Source organism: Orycteropus afer, unplaced genomic scaffold (assembly GCF_000298275.1).
Source record: "Orycteropus afer afer isolate SDZICR_OR568_19922 unplaced genomic scaffold, OryAfe1.0 scaffold00110, whole genome shotgun sequence".
NCBI lineage: Eukaryota > Metazoa > Chordata > Mammalia > Tubulidentata > Orycteropodidae > Orycteropus > Orycteropus afer.
Window position 1 is genome coordinate 3,690,481 of NW_006921697.1, and position 18,212 is coordinate 3,708,692.

General features: G+C 44.3%; 1 protein-coding gene across 1 annotated transcript in view; it reads left to right on the plus strand.

Annotated features, from left to right (window-relative positions):
- Nucleotides 1-18,212, plus strand: part of AFAP1L1 (actin filament associated protein 1 like 1) — a 116,236-nt gene that overhangs the window by 30,250 nt on the left and 67,774 nt on the right. The window contains exons 2-5 of the mRNA XM_007943653.2: nucleotides 11,999-12,127; nucleotides 13,719-13,802; nucleotides 14,709-14,806; nucleotides 16,601-16,709. Coding sequence (XP_007941844.2) covers nucleotides 11,999-12,127; nucleotides 13,719-13,802; nucleotides 14,709-14,806; nucleotides 16,601-16,709 — 420 coding nt within the window. The remainder of the gene's footprint in view (nucleotides 1-11,998; nucleotides 12,128-13,718; nucleotides 13,803-14,708; nucleotides 14,807-16,600; nucleotides 16,710-18,212) is intronic.

Here is an 18,212-nt window from a genome sequence, read left to right on the forward strand (position 1 = left end):
AAACCATGTAAATAATACATGTAGAGCTCTTAAAACAGTATGGCTTATAGTAGTGAGAGAAGAATATAAATAACTAACATTTATTGCATATTTAAGGAGCTCTGGTGGTGTAGTGGTTAAGGCATTTGGCTGCTAACCAAAAGGTCAGTAGTTTGAACCTACCAGCTGCTCCATAGAAGAAAGATGGGACACTATGCTTCTGTAAAGATTTACAGCCTTGGAAATTCATTGGGGGTTGCTATAAGTTGGAATCGACTCGATGGCAGTGATTTTGGTTTGGTTTTCTATTCAGTATTTACTATGTGCCAGACAGAGTTCTAAGCACTGTCACAGGTACTAGGCCCCCATTCCCACTGATACGGTAAATATGCTCATATGTTATCTACGATGCACATGAGGCATGAGGTGGTTATACAGATGACCCAAGGCACACAGCTAGAGGGTGGGGGAATCCAGTAAACCAATTGCCCTCAAGTCGATTCTGACTCATAGCAATCCTGTGTGTGTCAGAGTAGAACAGTTTATACTACTGTTTCCATAGGGTTTTCAGTGACAGATTTTTCAGAAAGAAATTGCAAACCCTTTCATCCAATGCACCTCTGGATAGATCTGAACCTCCAACCTTTTGAATAGTAGCTGAGTACGTTAGCCATTTGCACCACCCAGGGATCTAGGAAGTGGGGAAACAGGACTTGAAATCAAGTAGTTTGGGTTGCTCGATATGTTAGTTATCATTATCATTATTTCTTAGTTATTATGTTATGGTCAACATCCACCAACTGCAAAGTGTGTATCCCTAAATCAATTAGCAGGCATATTCATATGAGAGATATACAAGGCCAACAAAGCAGGTTGTATTGGGTTTTTAGCCAAGGGAAAAATTGAGCTTCTGCTTCCTTTTGTTTCCAGTGTTTTTTGTTGCCTCCCCCCCACACACACACTTTTAAAGCATCTTTTTATGTTGAGCCTCTGTGGTGACAGACATTTAAAATCTGTGGTTTAAAATCACTTTAACTAGCTGCTAGACTTACTGACTCAAAAAAGAAAGTTTGCTTCAATAATTCATTCAACAAATGTTTAAATACTTACCGAATACTTAATCTGTGTCCGGCACTAGAAAAAGTGGTTGCTATCCCTGCCCTCATGAAGCTCAAGCTCAAGTGGGAGGAGACTGACATTAATCAAATAAATATATACATAAATGTAAAATTTTACCGTAAGTGCCACAAAGAGAGATACTAGATGTACTATAGCATAAAATAGGGGTTTGGATGTGTTTGAAAGGACAGGGAAGGTTTCCATGAGGAAGTCATGATTGAGTTGAGAGCTGAAAGAAGGTATTACTGGTCTGGGTGAAAAGAGGAAGTCTAGCCACTGGAGGGAACAGCGTGTGCAAAGCCTTTGGATAAGAAGCTAAGGAACAGAGCATGAGGGAAGCCTAGAGGGAGGTCACTCTGGAATGGCCTGCAGGGTAGGAAGGCCACAGGAAATGTTCTTGCTTTCCTTCCCACACCCAAACATTTAGGTCACACCTGCAAAGTGCACTACTTTCCTTCTCAGGGTGATTTGCATCCATCATTATAAAGGGTCACATCCCATTGATGAGCTAACTTGTTCAAACCCAGCATATAGAAAGCCATCTCTAAAATCATAATAAAAAATTTGAAGTGTTGCACTGGTTCTCTCTCCAGAACAGGAGCCTTTACAAGATGGAAATTAGGTTATTTTGCTGTTTGGAAATAAGAATAAGAATGTGAGTAAACCAAAAGAAAAATTGTAGGCCCTTTGTAAAACCACATTCTGACAACTTGTCGTATTTTCTGTTTTGAAATTGTGATGGTTACATTTCTCTGACTTTGAAAACAAAGAAGCTTGAGTTATCTTTGTCCTCTCTTTTTAAAGAGGCTTGTCAAATAGTGAGATGGGAAGAAAAGAACCTGCATTATTTCCTCCTACTGCTTTGCATTTAATGAGATTGTAACTTGCGAGCTATTTCCAATCATTTTTCAAAATTCCACATCTAAAAGGGGCAATGAGAATGAGATCACGTGACAGAGCACACAGCACTGCCCCCCCCACCCCACCCAACCCGGTAGATGTTGATACAGGGTTTATTATTCCCTGTAGTTTGCTGAGGTTTCATCATTCATTTGTCTTTTGTCATGGAAATTGGACTCCTTTACCTTCAAGCTCTCTAAATAAATCCAGCTTTCCCTGCACCAGAGCCCAACCTGGCTGTGATAAAGGCCTTTGCTTAAAGGTGTCACTCAGACTGCATTAGGCATGGTGACCAGGGACAGTGTCCTGGGAGCAAATGACATTGCTTTTTAGCCTGTGGCTTAATTTCTGCTATAGAACATCGTGTTTTTATTTCAGTTAGTGGGAAAGGTGGAGGAGCAGAGAGAAAATTGATCTGAGTCTAAATTGGGTTTTCACCAGGAACAGTAAGCACTTAGTAGTGTAATCTTAGATATTTTAAAATGGGTTTCTAATTGTCAAGGAATTCACGTTGCTTGGTTCTACAATTGATGCCAACGGAAGCAGCAGTCAGGACATTAGACGACGTGCAGCATTGGGAAAGTCAACTGCGAAGGAACTGTTTCAAGTGCTGAGGAGCAAGGATATCTCCTTGAGGACTAAGGTGCGCCTGACACAAGCCATGATATTTCCAATCACCTCATATGCATGTGAGAGCTGGACAATGAATAAGGAAGACCAAAGAAGAGTTGATGCTTTTGAGTTGTGGTGCTGGCGAAGAATGCTGAAAGTACCATGGACTGTTAAAAGAACTAACAGATCAGTCCTGGAGGAAGTGCAGCCAGAATGCTCCTTGGAAGCAAGAATGGCCAGACTTCGTCTCACCTATTTTGGTCATGTTGTAAGAAGGGACCATTCCCTGGAGAAGGATGTCATGCTTGGTAGGGTGGAGGGTCAACGAAAGAGAGGGAGGCCTTCAGGGAGATGGATTGATACGGTGGCTGCGATGATGGGCTCAAGTATAGCAGGGATTGTGGGGCTGGCGCGGGATCGGGCAGTGTTTCATTCTGCTGTGCATGGGGTCGCTATGAGTCAGAAATGACTCGACGGCACTTAACAGCACAACAACAATTTTATTTGGGATTTTTTTTTTTTTTTTTGCCTCCCCAAGAACATTATCGCCATCTTGGGATTCTGTTCCTGTCTCTCCCACGTGATGAAAGATTGAAGCCTTATAAACATGATTAGACCATTTCTTCCTATTTTTCCCCCATTAGAATTCACTGTACCTCCCTAAGGCTCAAGTAAACAAAACAAGATCAATGAAATTTATTTGTGGTTCTAAATTTTGGACATAAAAAAACAATGTTGATGGTCCAATCTGTCCTCTGGATGCAGAGATGCCCTGGACCAGGAGCAAAGACAGGGTTCTGAGAAGGAAGAGGAGGAATCGGTGGACAAGCGGTTTACTGACTGGGGACAGGAGGGTCAGGAGTCCCGGACTGTGTCATAGAGCCACCACCTGGAAATATTGGTCCTCAGGGTCAGACTTGAGTTCCCCCTAGCCTCACATGAAGGGTCTTGCTAAGTGCACTGTCCTCAGGACATAAGCCCCTGAAGGAAGGGGTTCAATGTCAGGGCCAGAGTGATGAATAATCCATATAGTGGAGCTTGCATGCTCCTACTATGTCCCCTAGCCCCAAATACCTCCCTTTCTGCCTACCATCACACTGAAACTCTCCTGGAAGGTCTCATGTTAACAAAAAGAACACTATCTAGAGCACTGAGCTCAGTAAGCATCATTTCATATCATCTTCACAATAACCATGTGAAGCCACTAGTGTTATTTGTTTGCAGATGAAGAATTGGAGTTTAGGAAAATTAAGAAAGTTCGCCAGTTGCCCCCAGCTGGAAAATGGAAGAGCTGGGAGAGGCCCAGATTGTCCATAGCCTGTGCTCTTAGCCACTCTTCTGTGATGCACTTCTTCACTTCTTTGAAGCATTAAGCTTTGTGTCAAATTTGTGTGAATTTCACACTAAATACTTTTTTTATTTTTCACCTGGTTGTGTGGCCTGAAGTAAGTCAGATAACCTGTTTGACCTTCCATTCCCACCTCTTTAAAATGAGAGGGTAAGATTAGGTCATCAAAATATTGTGTTTGTTGAATGAATGTTTGTTGGGCATTTTCTAAGTACTGGTTGAGACACAGCTCCTGTCCTCATGGAGCTTATTAAAACTGTAGCAAATCATTTCTAAATATTATCTGATTAGTTCTTGAGAGTCCACATGGTTCTAGAGAGTATTAGGAAATAGAAATATCAACAATAGTACCAAAGTGGTTATCATTTAGTGAATGCTTGTTCTAGGCACAGGGCCATGCTAATTACTTTGCAAACATGACCTTACCTAACCTTCCCACCCTTTGAGGTTGGTATCCTATTAGTCTCATTTTATAGCTAAGAAAGCCAGAGCTCAGAGTTCTCTAATGTGTTCATTGTACAATTAGAAAGTACAGCACAAAAATTCCAATATACATGGGTCTGAATCCAAAGCCCTATCCCCTGTGCTGTCCCCAGCAAGACTCCATGCTCTAGCCATTTATGAACTGCTGTAAGGTCTTATTCTCATCTTAACTCAGTCACTGCAGAAACAAAATAAAAACCACTGCCATCAAGTCAATTCTGACTCATAGCAACCTACATTGGATTTTCATCTTTATGGAAGTAGATTGCCCCATCTTCCTTCTGTGGAGCCGCAGATGGGTTTGAACTGCCAACCTTCTGGTTAACAGTCAAATGCCTTAGGCACTGCACCACCAGAGCTCCTTAGTCACTTCAGAAAGGGAAGTTTAAGGAATGTGGGAGGTTTTCCCACATTACTTATGCAGGTAGGCATCCTTTATAGTATTTAATATCCCCTGTGGTATTTTCTGCTGGAGTATCTTTGAAAGACTGAACCTTGGATGACATGAATCAGTACCTGTTGAAGTACAAGACTACCTAGAGTACTTGTTAAAGTGCACATTCCTGGAACCCAGTATAGAAATGAATTGTCATCAAGTCTACTCCAACTCATGGCAGCCCCATGTGTGTCAGAGTAGAACTGTGCTCCATTGTGTTTTCAGGGGCCAATTTTGCAAAAGGATATCATCAGGCCTTTCTTCTGAGCCACCTCTGTGTGAACATGGCCCTCCAACCTTTTGGTTAAGCTGCCAAGCACATGGTAACTGTTAGTACCACCCAGGGGCTCCTGAATCTACTAAAGCACACTCTGCAGACAGAAGGTCTGAGAATCTGCATTTCTAACAAACCCCCTTAGAGAGTCTTATTCTTACTGAAATTTGGAACTACTACCCTGGTTGTATGTATGATCCCTGGCAGAATCATTGTCATATGCATTATACTATATGATTTTTCTCCAGATTGAATTCTCTGGTGGTTTAAATCCCTGTGATTTGAATTCTCCAGTATTAAAGGGAAAGCTGTCATTGAAAGCCCTTCTGTATCCCTGCACTTGAAAGCTGGCTTTGCAAGGTATATTGTTCTTGACCACCTGAGTGCAGGCTGAAGAGTTTCTTGTATCCATGGTGTATACAAAGTTCTCTCTGGGATGAGATCCTCACTGTAAGTCAGACATATGCTTTGAGCCATTTGTTTTTCTTCTATGAGATCTTCATGGTTAGGTTTCTGAAGTTCAGAAGGAACTAGTGGGGAGAGACTCACTGAGCATCATTTCAGCTCTGTAATAAGGGTCTCCACCCCTAAGTCAGACCTCCCAATGATGTCATGACCCAGAGCCCTCAGCAGGAGTGCTTTGAGGGGAAGCCCACCATCCATAGCTGCCTTTCTCTTTTCTGCCCTAGCCTGGCCTCCACATATGTCTTCTGGAGAATGTCTTCTCCATCAATGTCAATGTCTGGAGTCATTGTCTTCTGATGGAGGATCCAAGTTTAAGGGTCAAGCCCAGCTTTGGAACCAGACAAACCTGGATTAAAGGCCTGGCTAACTTTACTTCCTTGAGCCTCACTTTCATCCATTGTAGGACACCAAAAACAAAAAGAAAAACCCCTATTGCTGTCAAATCAACACCAATTCTTGGCAGTTGCTCCATAGGGTTTGCTTGGCTGTAATCTTAACAGAAGCAGATTGCCAGGCCTTCTGCAGCACTGCTGCATAGGTTCAAATCACCAAACTTTAGGTTAGTGTTCTAATGCAAACTGTTCATACCAGCCAACATCTTGTAAGCCACAGAGAGTAATAATATGTATTTCTTATAGGGATTGGAAGCTCTGGTGGCTTAGCGCCTAAGGCATTTGACTGCTAACCAGAAGGCTGATGGTTCAAACACACCAGCCACTCCTTGGAAGGAAGGTTGGGCAATCTACATCTGAAGAGATACTGCCTCAGAAACCCAAGGAGGGGTTGCTATGAGTTGAATCAACTTGACAGCAGTGAGTTTGGTTTATATGGATTGTGAGGATTCAATGAGATAATGCACATAAACTGCCTAGCACACAATAACCTCTCAACTCTAAGGAAAGGCTCTTGCATGTTCACTGCAAATGTGCTCAATTCAGAGCTTCTGCCTCCTGGTTCAGCTTTCTTCATCAAGTGCTTGTTAGACACATTTTATGAGTCTCCCTTGGCCAACTGCTGGCTGCCAGTCATTCCGGGCTGCAGGAACCACAGTCAAGGCAGCCTTCATGCTCTACTTGCCTCACCCAGGTTCACTCAGTTCCTTCCTTCTCTGTTTGGACTTTTGTGATAACATCTCCATTATATGAAAGCCACTCAGAAGTCAAGGTCCCACATTAAGAATCTCATCAAGGATCAGAAAGGAAGAAAAAGGGTGTTTCAAAGCTTGGGTACTAAAGCTCATGGTTTAACTATAAGAACTCCTTCAGAACCTAATTGTTCTTACTTTAGAAAAAAACTGCAACATGACTTAAATTGTGAACAGTATAGTACTAGGAAGGAGCTCTAAGGCAGTTGATTGCTAACTAGAAGGTTGGCGGTTCAAACCCACCATCCACTCTGTGGAAGGAAGACAAGGCAATCTACTTCCACATAGATTTACCACCTCAGAAACCCATTGGGGGTCACTATGAGTCAGAATCAAGTTGATGGCCGTGTGTTTGGGTTTTTTGGTTAGTTATTTTTTTTTTAAATAGTGCTTAGCAGCAGGAAAGCTGCCACACATAAGGAATTGCTGACAAAATAAAACATTGGAACCTCACAAAAAAAAAAAAAAAAGCTTTTTAAAGGTAAGAGATTTGGAGAACAAAGAGGGAGGGGGAGAAAAAGAAACAGACTTAAGAAATCTAAAAAGTTTCGCAAACTAGGGTCATTCATTTCAGGACAGTAGTTCTATAGGTATGTTTTGGGACCCCTGTAGGTCCACAAGATGCTTTCAGGGTGTATACAGGGTCTAAACTATGAAGCAACTTAGTAGTTTGGCTGTTAACCAAAAGGATAGAGAATTGACTCCACTCAGTGTTACCACAGAAGAAAGACCTGGTTGTCTATTTCTGAAAAATCACCCATTGACAACTCTCTGGAGCACAGTTCTACTGTGGAGTAACAAGTAGGGTCACCATGAGTCAGAGTCAACACTATGGCAAGTGGGAAAGAAAAAGAAAAGATGTTATATGCCTATTTTCACTCTCATAGGTGTAAAGTGGAGTTTTCCAGAAGTGACATATGATAGTGTGGTAGCTCTGAGAGCTGATAGGGTATGTGCTTGTGTATTCTTACGTTCTAAAATTTTTTCAGTTTTGTTAATACAGTAAATATATAACCCACATGAGACAAAAGTTCTCTGGGGTCCTCAATAATTTTCAGAAGTGTAAAGAGACCTGAGACCAAAATGTTTCAGAATCACTGATACACGGATAAACAACCCTATGCACTCATTGGCCCTGATACTCCTGTGTGATGACACAGCAGTGTCATGGATTTCCATGTATGAATTGTAGCTGCCAGCCACAAGAAAACTCCAGTGCTACCCTGCGATCCTCCCTTGTAATAATTGTTGTTGTTGTTAAGTGCCATTGAGTCATTTCCAACTCATAGCGACCCTATGCACAGCAGAACAAAACACAACCCGGTCTTGAGCCAGCTCCACGATTCTTGCTACACTTGAGCCCATCACCACCGCTGCCGTGTCAATCCACCTTGTTGAGGGCCTTCCCGTCTTTCATCGACCCTCCACCTTACCAAGCATGACATCCTTCTCCAGGGAATGGTCCCTTCTGACAACATGACCAAAGTATGTGAGTTGAAGTCTGGCCATTCTCGCCTCCAAGGAGCATTCTGGCTGCACTTCCTTCAGGACAGACCTGTTAGTTTTTTTAGCAGTCCACGGTACTTTCCTCATTCTTCACCACCACCATAGCTCAAAAGCATCAACTCTTCTTTGGTCTTCCTTATTCATTGTCCAGCTCTCACATGCTTATGAGGTGATTGAAAATACCATGGATTGTGTCAGGCGCACCTTAGTCCTCGAGACATCTTTGCTCTTCAGCACTTGAAAGTGAGTAATTGTAGGAGGCAGAAAATAGGAATGCCCACAAGCAAAACCAGTGGGATAGTATCTCATCCATTTCCTAATCCTGCCCCAGTGGCCAGCCCAGCACGTAATTAGTGGTCAGTAAATACTTTTGGATTGAATTAACTGACATTTAGTGTCTCTGTTGAGGATACCAGGGAGGTTTGTGATTCCGTTTGAACAGATTTCCTTCAAGCCAGCTAACTTTAGGCTAAAATGATTTCCTACTTCAGAGGGAAAACTAAACCATCCAGAACCCTTGCTTCTGTGGAACTGTTCACACTCAGGTCCTCCTGGCACCATTCTCTTGGACTGTGATGTGAGCACTGCCCCCTGGAGTTGTGTGATTCAGCAGCTCCAGGAACCCCACAGACTTGGAATAAAACCTGGTTCCATCTCTATCTACCTTAGTGACCATCCCATATCTCCTATAAATAGGTCATACTCACAGATGCACTGTAGGGATTAAGGAAGAAATCACATGGAAAGCCCCTTCCTCAGAGCCTGGCAGTAGAGATGCTCATGAGGTGGTTGTTAGTTGTTGTTAGTTGCCTTCGAGTTAACTCCAAGTCACAGTGACCCTGTCAACAACAGAATGAAACCCTGCCCTGTCCTGTGCTGTTTTCATGATCATTGGTATGTTCGTGTCCATTGTTGTGACCACTGTGTATTTTGAGTGCTTTCCAACCCAGAGGCACTATATTGGATAATATTCTGTTGTGGTCCTCAAGGTTCCATTGGCTGATTTTCAGAAGTTGATTGCCAGGCCTTTCTTCCTAGTCTTAGTTTGGAAGCTCCTCTTAAACCTGTTCTCTATGGGTGACCCTTTTGGTATTTGAAATGTTGATGGCATAGCTTCCAGCATCATAGCAACACACAAGCCACCACAGTGTGACAAACCAACAGATGGGTAGTAGCATGAGGTGGTAGTCATCAGTATCAGCCCTTTGCTCATTTTCAACCAGTTCAGGGTGATAGTAGAATGCCACAGAAAGACTGCAATATCACATTTTCCCAACAATATTATCTATACATAAGATTTCCTTTTTAAAAAAGTCCTAGTGTGGTCATCTGTTCATTCCATCTCTCATCAAATGCATGTAGAGTAGCCACAGTGAGCAAGTATACTCTAAGGAAGTCCACACTACTAGAACCTCACAGCCTGCTGAGGGAGATAGACCCACACAGATCACCACAGTGGTAAGTACTACAATGACAGCCCAGTAGTTGACTTGTAGTGAACATTTACTATATGCTAGGAAGGGAACCTTTTTTGCATGGTGTAACTAATCCTCACAGCAACCCTATGAGGTAGGTATATCATTACCCCCACTTTGCAGAGGAGGAAAGTAAGTCCCAGACAATCAACAACTTGCCAAATGGCCACAACTAATGAATGATGGAGCCTGAATTTGACATGAGGTTGTCTGGCTCCAGGACCAGTTCTCTCTCTCTTTCTCTCTCTCTCTCTCTTTTCAATTTTTATTGTGATTTGGGTGAAAGTTTACAGAGCAAATTCATTTTCCATACAGCAGTTCATACACATTTTGTTTCATGACATTGACTGCAATTCCCTACAGGGTAACAGCTCTCTTCCCTCTTCCTCCTCTCATTTACCTCTTCTCTGTGTCCTTTCCTCCCATGCACTCCCGCCCAGCCCCATCTTCCTGTGCAACCACTGTCCTTCTGTTCTCCCATGATTGATCACTCCAAGGAGTGTATCTACCTGATGTTAATGTTCACCCCATATGCCTGTCTATTGTTTGGCTGGAAGCCACAGGAGTGATTTCAGTTCCAGACCTAAAGGGGCCATAGTTTCAGGGATCTCACCAAGCTCTATCAGACCAGCAAACCTGGTCTTTTTTTATTTTTTTTTAATGATTTTGAGTTTTGTTTCACAGTGTTCTCCCACTCTATCCAGGGGCTCCTGCCAACCGAGTGGTTGACAGTGGTAGCCAGCCACCATCTAGTTCTTCTGGTCTCATGGTCAAATAGGCTGAGTATCGCATGGTCTACCAGTCCCTTGGACTAATTGTTTCCATGCGCAGGACCAGTTCTCTTATGCACAATGTTATAGCCCATCTTACACATCCAGTTCTCACAACTATAAGTCAGAATCAACCCAGTTCCCTAGCAGGGTCCAGGGTGAGGAGAAGCATTGGAGTTGGGAGTCAAGAATCTGGAGCCAAAATCCTGGCTCTTTTCCCTTCTGCATAACGTTGAAAAAGTTCTCAACATTTCTGAGCCTTAGTTTCCTTGTTTAAAAAGAGTGTTTCTCTCTCTGTGTGTGCATTGTATGGGGGAGAGGGGAGGTGATCATCGAACTTGTTCATAGGATCAGGCAGTATAGTGCCATGATTAAAAGAATGGAGTGAGAAAAACTGGATTCCATCCAGGCTCTGATAGCTGTGTAAAGTTATTCAGACTCCCTCTGCCTTAGTTTCATCCTCTGTGAAGTAGAGATAATTAAATGTTTGATATGGGATTTAAATGAGGCAATAAGTATGAAAGGACTTAGCACAACTTATAATGATTTTCAACACAGTTTAGACTCTTATTATTGTGCATGAGTGATGAGTGAATGACAACGTAGGACAACACTACTACTGTAAATGAAGCTAGTCTTCAGCTCTAAGGCAAACCAAGTCCCAAGTTACTATTCTGGACCAGGAGGCATCAATGACATCATGGTCTTGGCACTCTCCAGTCTTTAAAGGATTATGTCCTCTAGGATTTGAAACTCATTGTGGTCCCAGACCAGCAGCATCAGCATCAACTGGGAGCTTGTTGGAAATGCAGAATCTCAGATCCTACCCCAGATTTCATGAATCAGAATCTTCACCTTGACAAGATACCCTAGATAATTCCTATATACCCTCAAGTTCAAGAAGTGCTGGTATAGTATAGAAATAATGAATGGCAATGAGAGTTTTGGGGTGGGAAGGGTTAATGTTTTGTTTGGCTGCAGCCAAGGCACCGGAAACAGAAGGTTCCAGAGATTGAAGCATATGAACTGATGGGACAGGAAAGCTCCCTTCCTGCCTGTGTCCTGGATAGCCAGGAGCTCTGGCCTAAGACCTGCACTGAGCCTCAAGCTGCAGTGAGGCAGGACTCCTAGGCCTACAAAGCAGAGGGCAGGCTGAGACAGAGGGAGACCAAGTGCCTTTTCTGGAGGCTGTCCAGGCTCACAGTTGACAGGGTGAGCCCAGGGTGGTTCAATCCTCCAGCCAAGGCCACATGAGGTCTGAGGCAGAGTAGGGAGGTCTGGAGGGATGCCATGGATTAACTGAGCAGGGCCCTCCCAAGGGAGGCTGCATTGTTAGTGCTGGGACAGCTGTGTGAGGGCCTCCAAGTCCTCCCTGTTGTGCCTGGCCCTGCCCTCTGGTCCTTACTGCCTTGTCCTCTATGGTGGGCAAGGGGCCAGAACTCAAAGGCACAGAGCCATGACCATCCTGTGTTGGCTTTCCTTCCCAGTGCTGGAGCAGCTGCTCCCGGAGCTCACAGGGCTGCTCAGCCTCTTGGACCATGAGTACCTCAGCGACACCACCCTGGAGAAGAAGATGGCCGTGGCTTCCATCCTGCAGAGCCTGCAGCCCCTCCCAGGTCAGCCATCAGCACTCTGCCCAGGGCTCCACATACACAGACAGCAAGGCCTCCCTAAGCCATTCTCAAGAACCTTCAGTAACTCCCCAGGGCCTGCCTGCTGGAGAAAGTCTAAGCTTCATAGCAGGACATCCAATGCATTTCATTATCTTGCCCCAATTTCCTCATCCACTTAGACCCTACTTCCCCACCAGAACCCTAGCTGGGCTCTTTGTCCTGCTCCATCCCAACACTGTACACATTCACATACGCCCACCACATATACCACATAGTCACATACACACCACACATGACATATGCCACATACAACACACATTCACATATATCTTGTATACATAGTACACACACATAACACATACTCTTATATAGCACACACATGCACAACACATATACTCACAGCACATATACTCAACACACTATATATATGTGCATATACATTACACACTCCTACACAGATCACACAAACATACCACACACATGTGCACATCATACTCTTACACACATCACACACTCTCATACAATGGATCTCACATTCAGTGCACCACACATGTGAACTTACACATCACACACTCCCACACACACCACATACTCTCACACAGAACATATTATCATATGCAACATACCCCATATACACATTACATACTTCTATACACACATCACCCACTCTCACAGATAATTACACTCATATGTACCATACACATACACACATACACATAACATTCTCCTACACACATCACACACACTCACAACATACTCTCACACTCAATGTACCACACACATGCACATACACATCACATACCTTCCTACACATACCACACACTCTCACACACACTACATACTGTCATATGCAACATGCCTCACATACACATCACACACCCCTACACACATCGCACACTCACACACACAACACACTCTCAAACTCAATGTACCACATACACATGCATACACATCACACACTCCTACATACACCACATACTCTCACACACACACCACACACTCTTGTATACTTCCCCACGTCTTTATGCATGTCCCTCCCTCTGCTTTCCCACATCTTCCCTGCCCTTCACTGTCTCTCAGCAGCAAGCCTTCTCATCTAAATCCCAAGTCAGTCAGATTAACAAAGGATCTCAGTAAACTCACATGAGCGGTACGTGTGTCCTGTTTGAGGAGTCCCATGGGTGTGGTGGGAAGTCTCCACTGGGTGACTCTGAGCCTCACTCTTCCCCTTGATGAAGCAGGTTGATGGCACCGGCTGCCCTCATAGGGCTATTGGAAGTATGACAGGGGCAGTGGTTTTCCAGCTATGCTCTCCAGAGCAGCCTCTTATAATCTGTTTTATGGACTGGGTTTTTGGACATCCATTTATTTAAAGAAAGAGACCCTCAGTGAAAATTTAAAATTGAAAACCATTGAAATAACTTAGGATGTGAGCACGCTTTGCACACTGCATGCTATGTGCTGTGTGGGACAGAAGTCTGGGTGGAGTTGGGGAATGTAGCCCCTCCTCAGCATTTGTAGCTATGGGTGAGCTACCCTGTGAGGAGGGTCTCTTCCCTCCTCACAGCTGGTGGGTTCTTCTCCTTCCTCACAGCAAAGGAAGTCTCCTATCTGTATGTGAACACAGCCGACCTCCACTCGGGCCCCAGCTTTGTGGAGTCCCTCTTTGAAGAATTTGGTAAGCTAGCTTCTCCTGACCCCTGACACCTCTCTGCCCCTATCTGTCCCTGGATTGGACTGGAATATGCTAGCATTCTGGACTGGCTTTACTATTCCTTCCTTGAGTGACTTAGGGCAAGTCCATTCCTCTCTGGGCCTTTCAGCTCTGAAAGACTAGGCAAAATCCACATGGTTATAGGAAATTATCCCTGAGATTTGAAGCAGGCATGAAAGTCTGGCCAAAGAAGGTATGGCATATAAGTGTATTACCTTGCCACCTGCCACTTCCATCCGTTTGGTAGTGACTGCCTAAAACACCGGGCTCCAGGGGCTCATGACAGCTGCCTGGGAGCAGGCCTGCTGGTATGCATGTGGTGCAAACAGTTAACATACTCAGGTGCTAACCAAAAGATTAGAGGTTCAGGTCTACCCAGAGGCACCTTGGAAGATCTGCTTCTGAAAAACCACCCATTAAAAACCCTCTAGACCACTGATCTACTCTGATACACATGGGGATCGCCATGAGTTGGAATCAACTCGATGGCCACTGGTTTTTCTGTCTCTGTCCCAAGGGGAGACAGCACTATTCAACACAGGAAGAAAGCTTTGGATCTGGGTGAGACAGCTTTAGGGATGGAGAGATGTGTGCTTCTATAGCATAACCCTCGAAAATTTCTATACCAGTGCAACAAATTTTATCTTATTTGATCTTCTCAACAACCCTGGGCAATGGGCAAGGCAGGGATTATGGCAACCAGTTCACAGATGAGGAAACGGAGTCTCAGAGCAAATGTCACTGCTCAGGATTATTTATTGCGAAGGTGGTGGACGCAACCTCACATGCAGGCCTCCTTCCCCAAAGCCAGCCCTCTTCCTGCTCTGATGTGCTCATCCTAGGTTTTATCTGCCTCCATAGACTCCATAGACTGTGACCTGAGTGACCTTCAAGACGTGCCAGAGGATGATGGCCAGCCCAGCAAAGGAGCCAGCCCTGAGCCAGCCAAGACCCTAGCTCTGAAGAATGTGAGTGCTGGCCTGAGGCCCCAAGCCCTTGGGCTCTCCATCCCTCTGGAGGGGCGTCTTAATTTCCTAGTGCTGCTTTACCCCCGATACCACAAGTGGGTGGCTTTAAAGGACAGAAATTTATTTTCTCACAGTTCTGGAAATTAAGTCCAAATCAGGGTCTTGGATATGTTGTTTCCTTCCTTCTTGTAGCCCGGAGCTCCTTGGTTCCTGGTTTGTAGAGGATCCTCACATGGCATCTGTGCTCCCCAATGTGTGCTTGTTTCTATGTCTAATGTACTATATTTATAACTCAGAAGTGATTCAGTTTAAGACACACCCTACATGGCATGACTTAATTTGCATAACAAAGAAAGCCCTGTTTCTAAGTAGGATTATATTCGCAGGTATAGGGGTTAAGATTCCAACACATTTGGGGGCAGGGGTCAATTCCATCTATAACAAGGAGGAAAAAAAGCACTCCCCTTAGCACTATGGAAACTCCTGGCTGTGCTAGGGACCTGTTTTCCCTTCCAGCTGGGAGTTCAAGGGCAGAAACAGTACCTCGTGAACTTTTTAATGGCCTGTGACTTGCTCACTCTTCCTGTGCTGAGTAGGGATAATGTGAACTGATCTGTCCCCTCAGACCCAAAGGACATCACCACCCCCAACCTCTGATTATAGTAATATAGGTGCAATGATGACAAAACACTATACTAGGATTTATGTGGCCTCTGCTCTCCTAAATTTTTCTATGTCCTTGGGCAAATTACTTCCACTCTCTGAACCTGAAATTTTTACCTATGACATGAAAATTCAACCAGACTTAGGGTTCCCAACCTTGGGACGATGGAATTCAGACAGGCCCATCATCTATCAAGCATTGTCAATGGGCCAAATAATTCACTGTCATGACCAATTGCTGACCATTTACCGTTTTACTTGTTCACAGAAACTGCATGAGGTTGACACTATCATTATCCCCACAGATAAGGAAACTGATAATAAGAGAAGATAAGTGACATACTCCATGTCCCACAACTAGTGAGTTAATTAGTAAACCCAGTTGTAAGAGCTCAGCCCAAGCTCTTAGCCACGAGGCAATACTGCCTCACTAAATAATGTGTCTCACACTTTTTTGTCCTATTGTTCCTCAAAAGAATATAGATGTTGTTGTGATTAATAGAACACACATGTACTGAAAAGTATTGCACACGTCACAGTCCCACTAAACCCACTGCTGTCAAGTCAATTCAGACTCATAGGGACCCTATAGGACAGAATAGAACCACCCTATAAGGTTTCCAAGGCTGTAGATCTTTACACAGCCGATTATCACATCTTTCTCCCGCAGTAAAACTCACTTCCATAGAGTCGATTCTAACTCATCATGACCCCTATTGGGTTTCCAAGGCTGTAAATCTTTACAGAAGTAGACTGCTTCATCTTCCTTCTGTGGAGCAGCTGGTAGGTTTGAACCACTGACCAGACAGTTAGCAGCCAAATACCTCATACACTACACCACCAAGCTTTTCCCATGGTAACTTTCAATAATTCTGTATGTGCTCAGTCAAGGGTATAACTACTACTATATGGAGGAGCCCTGATACTAAACAAATTGGAGTAAGAAGCATAGGACCAAATAAACTCTCAAGATCCATCTTGTGATTGTGTGAGCAACTATGGCTTCACATTCAAACCAGATCCTGTTTCTAGGAATTCCTGCCTCTCCCTTCCATGCCTCCTTCCATCCCTCTCTCCATCGGCTCTGCTCTCCTTGCCTTCTAGGTCTCACACATCTCATCTGTTCTCCAGGCAGCTGACCTGCCTCCACCACTCCCCAACAAGCCTCCACCCGAGGACTACTATGAGGAGGCCCTTCCCCTGGGACCTGGCAAGTGCCCCGAGTACATCAGCTCCCACAGTAAGTTCTGCCCCTTCAGAGGCTTGGGGAGGAGGAGGAGGCAGTCACAACATCACTCTTGAAAAGCTGAGTCTGAGCTCCTCTGTGTTCTGTTAGAGCTCCCAGGCTGGTACCTGCCCAGCCACATCACCATTTCCTGAGGAGGAGCCATCCTGAGCACCTGACCTCTGTAGTAATGGCCTGGCTTGGCCAGTGAGTGTGTCCCTGGGAGTCAGGAGCTTGGCTTCTAGTCCCAGTTCTGTGTGATCATGGTCAATTCTCTTTTCCTCACTGGGCCTCTATTCCTTTACCATTTAAAAAAAAAGAGAAAGGGGCAAGATATACTCAGAGAAATGTGCTGGGGTGTAGGTAACAGAGATGACCACTGCAACACTGTTCCAACACTAAAAACTGTCACTAACCAAGTGCCCTTCCATAGTTGTTGTTGTTGTTGTTGTTGTTATGTGCCGTCGAGTCGGACCCGACTCATAGAGACCCCTCCTTGGGTTTCCGAGGCAGTATCACTACGGAAGTAGGATTGCCCAACCTTCCTTCCGAGGAGTGGCTGGTGGGTTTGAACCGCCAGCCGTCTGGTTAGCAGGCAAGTGTCATAGTAGAATGAATAAATAATCTGTGGTTCAGCAGTATCACATTTTATGAATAGGTTAGATCATAAAGTCACTGCATAAGATAAAAAAGCACATGATCTAAGTCAGATGTCTTCAAAGTAGAATGCAGACAGCCCAGAGGATTCATAAGATGATCTAGGTAGGAATAGTTGAAACTTTATTTATTTTTACTTCCACACATCTTTCTGAAATTTCTATCTGCAGATGTTTTATAAACAAAAAATAAATTAAATAAAACCAAACTCATTGCCATGGAGTCAGATCCAACTCATAGCGACGCCTCCTTGGGTTTCTGAGGTGGTATCACTAGGGAAGTAAATTGCCCAATCTTCCTTCCGAGGAGTAGCTGGTGGGTTTGAACCACTAGCCTTCTGGTTAGCAGTCAAATGCCTTAGGCACTATGCCACCATTAGTTCAAACCCACCAGCCTCTCCTTGGAAGGAAAATTGGGCAGTCTACTTCCATAGAGATACCACCTTGGAAACCCAAGGAGGGGTCGCTAGGAGTCAGATTGACTCAATGGCAAATGTTTTATGTTGTTGTTGTTGTTATGTGCCGTCGAGTCGGACCCGACTCATAGCGACCCCTCCTTGGGTTTTGGAGGCCGTATCACTACGGAAGTAGATTGCCCAACCTTCCTTCCAAGGAGTAGCTGGTGAGTTTGAACTGCCAGCCTTCCAGTTAGCAGTCAAGTGCCTTAGGCACTATGCTACCAGAGCTCCTGGCAAATGTTTTATAGGATTTATAATTTAATAATAGCATAGCACTTATAAGTAGTTTATATTTGTTGTTGTTGCTGGGTGCTCTCCAGTTGATTCCAACTCATGGTGACCCCATTGACATAGTAGAACTGCCCCATAGAATTTTCTAGGTTGTGATCTTTACAGCAGCAGAT